General features: G+C 41.2%; 1 protein-coding gene across 1 annotated transcript in view; it reads right to left on the reverse strand.

The window, feature by feature from the left end:
- Nucleotides 1-13,839, reverse strand: part of DOCK11 (dedicator of cytokinesis 11) — a 195,686-nt gene that overhangs the window by 85,959 nt on the left and 95,888 nt on the right. Inside the window, 5 exon segments of the mRNA XM_033201715.1 lie at nt 4,303-4,392; nt 6,038-6,124; nt 6,602-6,723; nt 10,974-11,097; nt 13,113-13,205. Of these exon segments, the coding sequence (XP_033057606.1) occupies nt 4,303-4,392; nt 6,038-6,124; nt 6,602-6,723; nt 10,974-11,097; nt 13,113-13,205 (516 nt within the window).

Genomic DNA, 13,839 nt, shown 5'->3' on the forward strand with positions numbered 1-13,839 from the left:
GGATATACAAAATTCACAAAGAAGCAACTGAGTGTGCAAGTGGGTAGGGAATGTCTGGGAAGGCCTCAGAGATGGGAAAGGGTGAATGATAAATAGAATAGTGCCAGGTAGAAAAGAGAGATGGGCATTCCCTGCTACCAGTAGCGGTCCTCTGTAATTTATTCTCAACATGACAGCCAGAGTGTTCTTTTTGAAATGCAAATTAGACATTGCCATCTTTCTGTTGTTAAAAACAAAACAAAACAAACTACCGCGAACAAAGAGCTGTCATAAGCTTCCATGCCTACGACATACCCTGCCTGTCCCTCCAAACCCATCACTTGCCATCCTCCCCCAACAATGCACACTGTACTATAGCTACATGGTCTTTTCTTTTATTTTTCTGTCCTTCAAACATGCTGATGTAAGGTGTTTACATGGCTTTACCCCCTAAGGTTGTCTTCCTCTCATCCTTTCAGCTTGAAATGCCATTTCCCCCAGTAGGCCTTCCCTGACAACTCTATGTAGAGTGTACTTCTGGTCATGCTGGATCCCATTAACCTGCTCTTTTCTTCATGGCACTCGCTTATAATCTCTCTACCACAACCAGAAAAGGTATGCTGTCTAAACTGTTCCCCATTCATTCAATCACAGCATCCAGAACAATGTATGGCCCATACTACACGATCCATAAATATTTGGTGACTTACTGAATAAATGAATAAAATAATAAACTAGGCCAGGCCTGTAATCCCAGCACTTCGGGAGGCTGAGGTAGGCAGATTACTTGAGCTCAGGAGTTCAAGACCAGCCTGGCCAACATGGTGAAACCCTGTCTCCACTAAAAATACAAAAATTAGCCAGGTATGGTGGTGCATGTCTGTAGTCCCAGCTACTCGGGAGGCTGAGGCAGGAGAACAGCTTGAACCCGGGAAGCAGAGGTTGCAGTGAGCTGAGTTTGCACCATTGCACTCCAGCCTGGGCAACAGAGTAAGACTCTGTCTCCCCCTCCCCCCCAAAAAAAGACAGGAGCCCTCTAGTCTACAGTAGTTCCTCAGTTCACCGAACCCTCAGCACTTGTACACTGTATCACATACTGGACATTTCATCATATATTGCTTTGAACTATTAATTGTATTATTGACAGACTGTCATTTAACTTATGTGTGTCCTGTCTCTTCAGTTAGACTATAAGTTCTCCTATGGACAATAACCCTAAATTATTCTTCTCTGTAAGCCTCAAAGAGCTAGGAAAATACTAAATATATAAGAGCTCAAAAAGTGGATGGTAAATGAATTCTTGAAACAATGTCATTTATAGGAACAACAGATAGCAAGGTGTAGTATGTAGTAGAAAGAACATGGGACTCATCATAGTCTCACCCCAGTTCTGATACTAACCAGTTGAATGACTACAGGCAAGTCACCTCTACTTGGGCCCCAGCTTCCTCATCTGTAAAAAAAAAAAAAAAAAAAAGCCTTGACTGGACGTGGTGGCTCACACCTGTAATGCCAGCAGTTTAGGAGGCCCAGATGGGCAGATCACCTGAAGTGAGGAGTTCAAGACCAGCCTGGCCAACATGGCGAAACCCCATCTCTACCAAAAATACAAAAAAAAAAAAATTAGCCGGGCATGGTGGCAGGCGCCTATAGTCCCAGCTACTCGGGAGGCTGAGGCAGGAGAATCACTTTAACCCAGGAGGCGGAGGTTGCAGTGAGCTGAGATTGCACCACTGCACTCCAGCCTGGGCGACAGAGCGAGACTCTGTCTCAAAAAAAGAAAGAAAGAAAAAAAAAGTCTTGAGAATCCTTTTCCGCACTAAGGTTATATAGAGGAGCTTGGCTATTTCTGAAATCACAAGGTATTTCATTGACTGCCACTAGAGGGAGAGCGTAGGTCACATAAATATCAGAAATTTCACATCTTCAAAAAAACAAGTATGAGCACTTTTCCATTTTAAGAATACCCGTATATATGAAAATGATGTTCTTTTCCATTCCACTTGATCAAAACTTTTATAAAACTTTCCCATGTGAAGAACAAGCATTAACAAAGCATTCACACATATTGAGGTACTAGACATTACCCGAGGAAAGAATGTAAAAGTTAGATGATTATCATTTTTTTTTTTTTTTTTTGAGACAGGGTCTCGCTCTGAGGCCCAGGCTGGAGTGCAGTGGCATGATCACAGCTTACTGGAGACTCAACCTCCCAGGCTCAAACGATCCTCCCACCTCAGCCTCCCAAGTAGCTGGGATTATAGACATGTGCCACTATGCCTGGCTAATTTTTGTATTTTTTTGTAGAGATGGGTTTCACCATGTTGACCAGGCTGGTCTCGAACTCCTGGGTTCAAGCAACCTGCCTGCCTGGACCTCCCAAGGTGCTGGGATTACAGGCATGAGCCATTGTACCTGGCCTATAATACTTCTTAATGATGGTTAAGAACATATAGCCATATAGCCACCACTAATTGACTGTCTCCTTTCTACTCTTCCAACAGTGTGTTTTCTATATGGTAAGCAGAATGACACCTTAAAAACCAAAGTCACATCATGTCACACCTCTGTCCACAGCTCCATAAGGCTTCCTATCTCATTCAGAGTAAATGCAAACTCCTCGCCATGGCTTATGAGGCCTTATTTGACAAGCTCCCAGCAACCTCCCCGAGGTAATGTCCTATCACTCTGTGTCCCAGCCACACTGGGATTCTTGCTGTTCCCCGAACACACCAAGCCAAGCTCCTGGGGGCCTTTGTACTTTCTGTTCCCAGCTCTCCCCGAGATATCCACATGACTGGCACTCTTATTTCCTTAGGTCTCTGTTCAAATGTGCCTTTACTAGAGAGATTTTCTCTGGCCACTTTAAAACAGGGACCCCTTGTAAATCTCTGCTCTCCTTCATTGCGCTGGTTTTCTTTATAACAGTTATTACCATATGAGATGACGTATATATTTATTCACTTATGTGTTTATTGTCTGTCTCAACAAGTAAGCTCTTTGACAATAGGGATATTATTTGTTTTCTTCACTTAAATTTCCAATGCTTAAAATGATGCCTGGCCCATAGGAAGCACTAAAGCAGTAAGTGTGGCATGAATGATTACTATCCGGCAGATGCCCTAATCTTTTTTTTTTTTAAACAAACAAACAAAAAAGCAGAATCTCGCTCTGTCACCCAGGCTGGCGTGATCTCAGCTCACTGCAATCTCCGCCAGCCTTCTCAGGTTCAAGCGATTCTCCTGCCTCAGCCTCCTGAGTAATGGGATTACAGGCACCCGCCACCACGTCTGGCTGATTTTTATATTCTTAGCAGACACGGGGTTTCGCCATGATGGCCAGGCTGGTCTTGAACTCCTGAGCTCAAGCAATCTCCCTGCCTCGGCCTCCCAAAGTGCTGGGATTACAGGTGTGAGGCACCATGCCCAGCCCCATTATCTAATTTAAGTCTCACAACCATCCTACAAGATGGGCACTATTGTTATCCCCACATGACATATGAAGAAACAAAGGCTCAGAGAAGTAACTTCGTCATGGTCAGTTACAGAGCTAGTAAGTGACATGTGGGATACAAGCTCAGTTTATTATTCCAGAACCCATATACTTGATCTCATCTCATACGACCTCTCTGAAAGAAATGAACATTTTTGTTCCTGAGTATATCATTAAGTAACAGCATATGGCCAAAGGTAAATCCTAAAGATGTTTGATTTAAAATAAAATCTCCTCAGACTTGCTATAGCTATCTTATTAAAGGAACAATTAAAAGAAGAGAGCCACTGTCAGGCAAATTATGACATGCACTGTAGTCCCAGCACACAGGCAAAAAACCAAGTGTTAGGTCCTCTATACATGTGGTAAGATACAATATCCAACATGCATAAAATACGTGTCTTTCGTTAGCCAGCCCCTTTCTTAGTCTATCACCCGTGGACACAAGAACCATTTCACATTTCACTCCAAGCCAAAGTGATTCCATTCTTCTGGCCCTTCCCCCACAGCATACTCCACCTTTATTGGGCAGTCAGCAGGAAGAGAAAGGCCCTGAAAAATCAATTTATGGACCCGAAATAAACATCTGCATGAGAGTTTCAAAAATACGATGCTGCATTGTTGCTATTACATTTTCTTCCTAATGTCGCCACTCTGCTGTTTGCTTCTAAACAGCCACATGATGGAAAAATACATAATAGAAAGTATTCTCTTGAGGAAATACAGCCAAAAATATTTCAACTGTCTGTTTGCTTTTTTTTTTCCACACCAAAATGTGGCAACAGAAAGACAAGAAAACAAACCTTTCGCAGAAAGCTGCTGTTCATTTACCTTTAAATATTTAATGAGCTCCCCTGGAACTTCTTTCGAGCCTGACTGAATCAGCTGGCAATGATGGAAGAATTTGTGCACATGCAGATCCGGAACACAGATGGAAACAGCCATATGAAATGATGTCATTATCTCAAATGCAAGCTCTCTACCTCTCCCTCCTGCTGTATCTTGCAGACCTACTTATCCGGTATTTTTTTTTTTTTTTTTTTTGAGACGGAGTCTCGCTCTGTCGCCCAGGCTGGAGTGCAGTGGCGCGATCTCGGCTCACTGCAAGCTCCGCCTCCCGGGTTTACGCATTCTCTGCCTAGCCTCACCGAGTAGCTGGGACTACAGGCGCCCGCCACCTCGCCCGGCTAGTTTTCATATTTTTTAGTAGAGACGGGGTTTCTCATGTTAGCCAGGACGGTCTTGATCTCCTGACCTCGTGATCCGCCCGTCTCAGCCTCCCAAAGTGCTGGGATTACAAGCTTGAGCCACCGCGCCGGGCTCATCCGGTATTTTAATCCCAGGCTCAGCAGCTCTTGACCACCACACAAAGCAACAAAACCAGGTAAATCTGGCATGTACATAAGCACATGGGGGAGGCCACCCTTTTTTTTTTTTTTTTAGACGGAGTCTCGCTCTGTCGCCCAGGCTGGAGTGCAGTGGCACGATCTTGGCTCACTGCAAGCTCCGCCTCCCGGGTTCACACCATTCTCCTGCCTCAGCCTCCCAAGTAGTTGGGACTACAGGTGCCTGCCACCACGCCCGGCTAATTTTTTTTTTTATATTTTTAGTAGAGACGGGGTTTCACTGTGTTAGCCAAGATGGTCTCGATCTCCTGACCTCGTGATCCGCCCGCCTCAGCCTCCCATAGTGCTGGGATTACAGGAGTGAGCCACTGCGCCTGGCCGGTAGGCCACCATTTATGCCCAACTAGCTAAACATTCATTTGATTCCGACTTTGACTAGTGTGTTCTATGAAGTTGGGCTCCTTCTCCATTTTAATGAAATAAGCAGAAATAAAGGTCTGAACTGAAAAATATACAGATAAAGAAATAATGAAGATCTGAACCTGATAAAGAAAAGATAGCAGCAGAAGTTAGCAGAACAATAGTCTCGAGCATTCAATATCCAAAGTTGCCATGGCACTTCACTGGCAAGGGAGTCCAAATATGTCTATGTGAAATCCATATATACTTATTTTTTGTGAGACAGCATGGACTACATCAGGAACTAGAATAATGAATGTGTGTTTTGACCTGATTCCCCTGACTACTACTCTGTGACCTTGGGTAAGTCACCTAACCTGCCTGAGCCTCAGTTTCCTCACCTATAAAATGGAGATGATGGCTTTCATATTCCTTTCAGAGTTCAATGAGGCTCAAATCAGTTAATGAGAATAAAAAGATAGTGTAATTTGAGAGAACTATAATATTTGAGACAGAATGACTTTTTTTTTTTTTTTTTTTTTAAAGAGACAGGGTCTTACTCTGTCTTCCAGGCAGGAGTGCAGTGGCGGAATCACAGTTCACTGCAGCTTTGAACTTCTGAGCTCAAGCAATCCACCCGCCTTAGCCTCCCAAAGTACTGGGATTATAGGCATGAGCCACTGCACCTGGCCAGATGTTATTATTAATGAGAAAATCTTGCAGGTCACATCTTCTCTAAGGCTGTAGGAATCAAATGTGGTCTATTTTAATCAAACAAACTCAAGTATAAAAATTGACAAAATTCAAACGACGCAACTTACTTGAGTGTAAATGGTCGATTCTAAGTGGCTTTTAATCTTCAGCAAAGGCTTTGCACCATCTACCCATTTAATATCCACGTTACATTGCTGTGAACAGAAAATTAAGTTTCTGTAACTAACAATGGATAGATGAACAACATATAATATCTTTATGCATTTAAACATTTTTTCAGAAATGAATGTATTAATTTCATACCAAGAGATTATTGGAGAAAATACTCTGCCTTTAGAATAAATATATCATAAATCATTTTAATTTCCATCCTTTGCAGACTGATATTTTCATAAATTACAGTAAAATGAATTACTTAAATAATTTTTAATATTATGCACAAAATCTGAGCCCCACTAAAAAATTGTTATTAAAATAAACAGACATAAAATTACTTTGTCAAACTGCTACAAATTCTAAATATGCACATTTCATGTTTATCTTGTTGTGGACACCGCACCGGCCCTCAGTCCTCACTTTGAGTAACATTGTACTAAACAATCGAGACCAACAGAATTCTATTTTTTGCACATTTAATCATGATTACTTCAACAAATGCAGTATTTTCCTACCCTTCTTGATTCTGCATCATTCAGATTCAAGTAGCCTGGGGGAAGATTGGCGGAAACTGGCAGCTGCTGCTCAAATGTGATGATTCTACCATCTTTCAGCAAAGGTACCCAGGCAAATCCAACTGCCAAGATAATAACCAACCGTGAGAAAGGAAATAACAAATGCAATCAGTAGGGGGCAGGGCAGGTGGTGATGTCTCCAGGGATCTATGTGTGGGAGTTCAGGTGCTGGGCCACTGAGTACTGGGGAAGGAACAATGGGTTTGGATGAACTCTCAATCCCAGCCTGACCACTAACAAGTTATGTACTCTATTTCCTTGACCATAAAAACGGGAATAACAACACAGGAATCTTTTTCATCTTTTCATCTACAAGAATTATTGAGAAACCAGAGTGAGATTACATGAAAACACTTTAAAACTTTATAAGTGCATCATATCATTATCTTTATGCTTTGGGAAATATTTTTGGTAGATTTATTTTTAAAAGGCTCAGATAGTTCTCATCCATTCTTACACTAAGAGTGCAGAGTCTCATGGCTGAGACTATTTCAGATAACAATCACATGTTCCAAAATTTCTTATGGCAACCCTAGGGTAAGGAACTGTGGAAAATTAAGGTCACAAGTCACGGTTACACTCCATATTTATACAAGGCAGTAGGCATAAATCATTAGTTAGGCAGAGTTTTCCTGATTACAGAAGGAAGAGGTGTAGGTGTAGGTAGGAGAATGCAGCCGGGGAATAGTGTTTATGACTTGAATCTATCAAGAGACTTGAATCTATCAAGAGATTTTCCCCAATCTCTACATTTCTTAACAGTTCTCCCCAAAAGAGCCTTTTGGCTTTCAATTAGAAAACTCATCATGTTCTAGCTAAAAAAGCCAGAGCCATCTGTGTTGCTCAAGTTGAGTGGTGTCAGTATTTCCATTATAGAGATTACTCTGGGATTCAAGTGTTTATAACTCAGCTGTAAAAAAGCTTGCTCTGGACTGAGTTTTGGCATATGACAGAGGGTATTGGCTGGAGAACATTTTTTAAAGCCACTGCTTTGTGATTCTTTAAAATTCTTTGTGTGACTCTGTGTGTGCGTGTGTGTGTGTGTGTATGAGATACTGTGACACAGAAGTCAACACAAATCTGGTTAGAATGTTTTCATTTATGTGTTTAATTTGGCAAATGCTTTAATTCTTAAAAGGAGACTAAAACATTGCTTCTTTAAGTAGACTAAATGGCTTTCTCAGACTCCGAAATGTGCCTGATGGGCATCTTTACTAGTTCAACTACAGAAATGGTTTACCCAGACCTTTTCTTTTATAAAAGCAGAGGAAAGTAATATGAGCAGAAGAACCATTAGAAATGACTCTGTCAAAGTAGTTAAACTAAAAATTTGACGAATGAGAAAAGATTTCCAGCCCTGAAAATAGGAAAATGAAAGGAAAATCTATTTCTTGTTCTTATGCAACATTTTAAAATAGAAATTTTTATTGAGACTTCATTCAGATATACCATACAATTCATTTATTTAAAGTGTACCATAGTGGTTTCTAGTATATTTGTGAAGTTGTATCTCCATGACCACCACTTAATTCCAGAATTTTCATCACCCCCAAAATAAATCCCATAGCCCTTAGAAGTCACTCCCCATTTCCCTCTTCTCCCAGACCCTGGCAACTGATAGTCTACTTTCTGTCTCTGTGGGACTGCTTAGGCAACATTTTTGTACTGTAAATGAATCAGAGCACAACCAAGCATGTCCCCTATTCAAAACTCATAGAGAGCACTTGGAAGCTGTAAAGGTACAATGTCAAGCACACCATCTGGCTCAAAGGTGGGAAGTCACTTAAAGAATGGACAGTTCAAAGTGATGAGTGGCTCACAGAATAACCATTTCATGCTCACTGAGCATCTTGTCCACCTCTGTCTAGGATTTGGATAACCAATCGGTAATTTAGCTTTCAGGATGTACACATGGTCATGGGTTCTTATCGTTCTGCTAGTTTTCTTCTCAATCCTCAAAGCCCCTACCCTGAACTAACTGCAATTTCTATGGGGATGAAGAACAGATCCACACTACCTGCAAAGGGAACTCCCTCATTTTCAGTTCTGCTGCCTGCTAGGTATCACTCCAATGTCTCACTAGCACCTAAAACTCAACTGATGTTGTCCCAAACCTGTCATCCCTACCCAGTTTTGCTACTGGCAATACCTTCTTTCCAACCACCCAGTTTTGAAACTTTATTGCTAACTACTAAATCATCTCTCTAATAGCCAATCACTTACCAGGTCCAATATGTTCTTCTTCTGCACTTCCCTTTCTCTCTGCCCCCCGGCACCCACCCCGCTACTGCCATAGTGCAGCCTCTTCCTTTCCTGGACCTTTGAAATAACCCTCTAATTGGTTTTCCTTTCTTCCTCTTCCTGCTCCTACTTGCCTTGCCCATTATACTGCTGCCTGATTGGTTTTCCTGAAAAACAGCTCTAATGTTTAAAACTCTCCAATAGTTCCATTGTGGTGATGGAATAAAATCAAATCTATAGCCTGGTATTCAAGGCTTTCCAAAATCTGATGCCTCCTATTCAACCTGACATCCTATGATCCCCCTCCTAGCACCCTGTGCTCCAGGCTTAGTGAACTACTTGTGGTTCCCTGTCCATGCCCCTTGATACTCTGCCTCTGTACAAGCAGCTCCTTCACCTCATAATCCCCTACATTCCTGCCATCGTTACATTATTGAACCCCACCCAACCCTTTAAGGCCTCACTCAAACATCGTCTCCTAGAAGCCTTCTCTGATTCTCAGCCACTCGTCCCTCCACCAGCTGAATAATTCCCTCTTCAATAATTCACATTATTGAACCCCACCCAACCCTTTAAGGCCTCACTCAAACACCATCTCCCAGAAGCCTTCTCTGATTCTCAGCCGCTCGTCCCTCCACCAGGTGAATAACTCACTCTTCTGAGTTCACGTTGCACTACTTTCTTAAACACCACTTTCTATCTTGTATTATAATTGTTTACGCAGGACTCATTTCCCTTACTAGATCATATCCTCACTGAAGAAGAGATCTGTGTTTGAGTCTCCACTATATTCTCCAAAGTGCCTACTACAGTATCTTGTACATAACACAGTTTGAGTATGCCTTATCTGAAACTTTTAGCAACAGAAGTACTTCAAATTTCTGATTTTTTCAGATTTTGGAATATTTGCATTATACCAGTTGAGTATCTCAAATCCAAGAATTCAGAATATGAAATGTTCCAATGAGCATTTCCTTTGAAGATCTTGCCAGTGCTCAAAAAGTTTCCAATTTTGGAGAATTTTGGACTTGGGGATCTGGGATGCTCAACCTGTATGCAGAAATATTTGCTGAATGAATGAATGAATGAATGAATAGTACAGACTAGCTGGGATCTGAATCTTGGGACATGCTGATATTCATAAAGTGCTTGTGATACAAGCTATGTTCACAAGGCCTTCTATTTCTGCTAAGGATGCTACCCATTGGTTTACCTAAAGCCTTCCTGAATGGGCCCATGACGAGAGCTTCACTACTGAAGCTTATTCAAGTTTGTTAAATCAGTCATCTTCTCATTAGAGCTAGTCAGCCCCCCACCTCCCTCTGGCTCACAGATGTCCCTGGGTCTGGGCTCACTTCCCTCTTCCTCAGTGAGCAGAACTGGAAAATTCTGGTTGCTGGGCAATTCTACATAAAAGAAATAACAAAAATACTATATCACAATATGTGTTTCTTTTTGAGAATAGCAATATTACTTTATGTTGCTTATAGTAGTCTAAGCACATTGGCAAGCATATGGACAATGATATTTGGTAGAAATGATACTAAAATGAACACATAATATGCATTTTACCAATGAACTTTTAAAATCAGAAATGTGCTTGATATGGTTTGGCTGTGTCCCAACCCACATCTCAATGTGAATTGTATCTCCCAGCATTCCCACATGTTGTGGGAGGGACCCAGGCGGAGGTAATTGAATCATGGGGGCCGGTCTTTCCCGTGCTATTCTCATGATAATGAATAAGTCTCATGAGATCTGGTGGGTTTATCAAGGGTTTCTGCTTTAGCTTCTTCCTCATTTTTCTCTTGCCACTGCCAAGAAGTGCCTTTCACCTCTTGCCATGATTCTGAGGCCTCCTCAGCCATGTGGAAGTGTAAGGTTCAATTAAACCTCTTTTTCTTCCCAGTCTCAGGTACGTCTTTATCAGCAGCATGAAAATGAATGAATACAGTGGTTTTTGGTCAAGGGGAGAAGTGGTCTATAGCTTGATGAAAAGAAGTTATATCCTGGACAATTCCATTTCAAATTCCATTTCAAACAGAGAGAGGCATTTAAAGAGTACACATACCTGGAGTTTCAACTGTGTCCTGCTTTTTGGTTGTTCCCTTTGTGTTAATTTCACAACTTACATGATAAAAAGTGAAAAGCAAATGATGTTTTTGATGTAGGTGAATGGGAAGCTCAATTTTAATCTGAAATGAAAGCAAAATTACACATGGCACTTTGTTTCTCAAGCTGAAACTGTCAGACATTTAGTTCAGTTTCATCATACTGCTCCAAAAATACTTCCTAAAGGACTGGCCAAGTGGCCAAATAGTATCATTTAAATATTTCCAAATGCTTTTCTGGTCAGTTTCAGTTTGACAGCAATATTCTGAGTTGTGAGAGTTGATTGATTACTTTTGCTGGAGAGTACAATGGATTCTCCTGGATTCAATTTTGCAGCATAATTTTCTAAAACACTAAGTCAAAACCACATCCTCACAGCCCAGGGATACTATGCAACTCAATCTGCACCAATGAATGCAACCCATTTAAAATGTACACAGAATTTGAAAGGCTACTTTTTTTCCAAGTTGTTGCTCTCTTTTGCATGAAAAAATTAAGCCATTACAAATAAATATGCAAAAAGTAACTACGGTCTTATGGTATCCACAAATTATAGTTTATAGAAATTTCTCTAGAAGAAAAACACAACTTTGCTCTTAAAGATGAAAATTATCAGCCATGACATATACATTTAGTCAAAAATTAATTGTTGAAATAAAGTATCGCAAGTAATTTTCTAATCAGATCCCAACTGAATGTTTGTAATGCCTCCTGAAAGTATGTAAGACAGAAATTACAGATTTAAATGATTTGATGCACATGCATGTACCCACCAAGGTACACATGCAAATACTCTCTGTCTCTCTCAGTCAATATACAGTGAATGATTGAAAAGCATGTTCATTTTAGGCATCCTAAAAATAATGTGGGTTACTTACTACATGGTCAAGTTTTTTGTAGTGACTGATGTTGGTTACAGAGATACACATACTTAACAACTTGGTGATGGACATCTGGTCCAATTATCATTCATACAAGGCATGGTTTTGATGTTATAACTAATGTCTGTTTTAGGTATATTTCACTACAGAACATGCCTATTCACAGCATCCAGACCATCTGGGCATGTAATGCTCTGCTGCACATAAATATGGGCATACTCCCTCCCTTGATGGCAAAAATACAAGGCAATACTATCCCCTCCCTGTCCCCCATGAAACTAGGGACACTGGATTGAAAGAAAGTGAGCAAGGTCTAAGGCTGTGATATAAGGCTTCCATACAACAGCAGGTGGACATGGGAAAATCACCACAGCTGGGGGGATGGTTTCAGACCAAGCCAAGAATGGAGACACGTGGACTGAGTAGCAGGGACAGTAGAGCATCAGGGCTGGGATGCCCATCCAGGTTCCGTAGAGACATATAGGAATCAAAAGGAGACTACAGATTTGGATATGCCAGATACATATAGATCAGAAGTGGCTGTGACAGAGATACTAAGAGACATGCTGGGAAGCACACAGAGACGTAGATGTGGAGAAGTAGGAAGAAGGAAAGAGGAGCAGAGACAGGGTTTCAAAGGCAGAGACACAATTTGACAGGCTAAGTCAGGAGGAAGCACAGATACTCAGAGACCCAACCATACTCCTTTTTCTGCTTTGCACCGAAGCATGCAGGCCAGCCAGTGGGATTCTGGTGGCCCAGCTGTATCACTGTCTCTCCTAGTATTTCAGTTACAGAGAGACTGCACCCTACTATGTAAAACCATAAGGGGAAAGAGCTAGAAAGGCATTCTGAAAATCTCTTCTGAATTTCTCATTTTAAAGCTGAGGAAATGGAGACTCTGAAGGGGGAAGTGACTTGATGTTCTAGAGCCAGCACTGTCAAAGCTAGGAGGGCTAGAACCTAGCTCCACTCTCATATTTGTCTCCTGCATTGTTACCTCAAGTCGAAGAGCCCCTTAAATTGGGGGTAAATCTTCTACTACCATCAAAAGGCACCAAGTATGCCAGTAGCACTCTGTTTTGTTGTAATATTTTCTGTTTTCATGGAACAAAACACTCAGGGATTGAAAGTGCAGGTAAAATGATGAAAATGATTCAAAGAGAAAAAGAATTCCACCACTGCATTTTAAAAATGTCAGGATAATATATTTTTACCTCATCATAGAACTCTGGATTTTGATTGTGATGCGAGACAACAGCATAAGCATTTGTGGTAAAAACAGACCCTGCAGGTTTTCCATAAATACACTGCAAAAGAAGGAAACAGAGTCACCACTCTAAATGCAGGTCTGTAAATGTGATGCCATGGAACCACATATAGTTAGGGGCATCTGTCAGTACAGGGCCATGGCCAAGCCCACCTGGCAGTCACCATGAGCCTGTAAATTCCCAATCATTTACACTGTCACTCCAGACACCAAATCGGACACCATGTAACTTGGCTGTACGGATGCTTCTGAATTTCCAGCCATCAAAGAAACACAATCTCAAACTACTTGATAGTAAGGAGCTGAACAGACCTAGTGATTTGGAAGGGAAACATTTGTCTCAAACCAGGCCTGTAAAGCTTACTTCTCTCATGCTACTTGCATTTCTTAATATGAGAGGCTCCCCATCAACCAGTTGGCAACATTTGTTAAATGCTCTTTGTGTAGTGGGCAAGGTGAAGCATGTTTAAAAAGTTCTAGCAGACACATTCCTGGCCTAAAGGAATTAAAAAATTGAATGCGTATTAAGCTACAGACAAGCTTGCTGTTCTCTCACATTTTTAAATGTGGCACTTTATGAGCCACATTTTAAAATATCACTGGCTTTCTGTTATACCAGTAAAATAAATGTAAGGCTTTCTATGGTTCCATGGAAAGATCCAATTTCATTTCTA

Source organism: Trachypithecus francoisi, unplaced genomic scaffold (assembly GCF_009764315.1).
Source record: "Trachypithecus francoisi isolate TF-2019V2 unplaced genomic scaffold, Tfra_2.0 Lachesis_group6, whole genome shotgun sequence".
NCBI lineage: Eukaryota > Metazoa > Chordata > Mammalia > Primates > Cercopithecidae > Trachypithecus > Trachypithecus francoisi.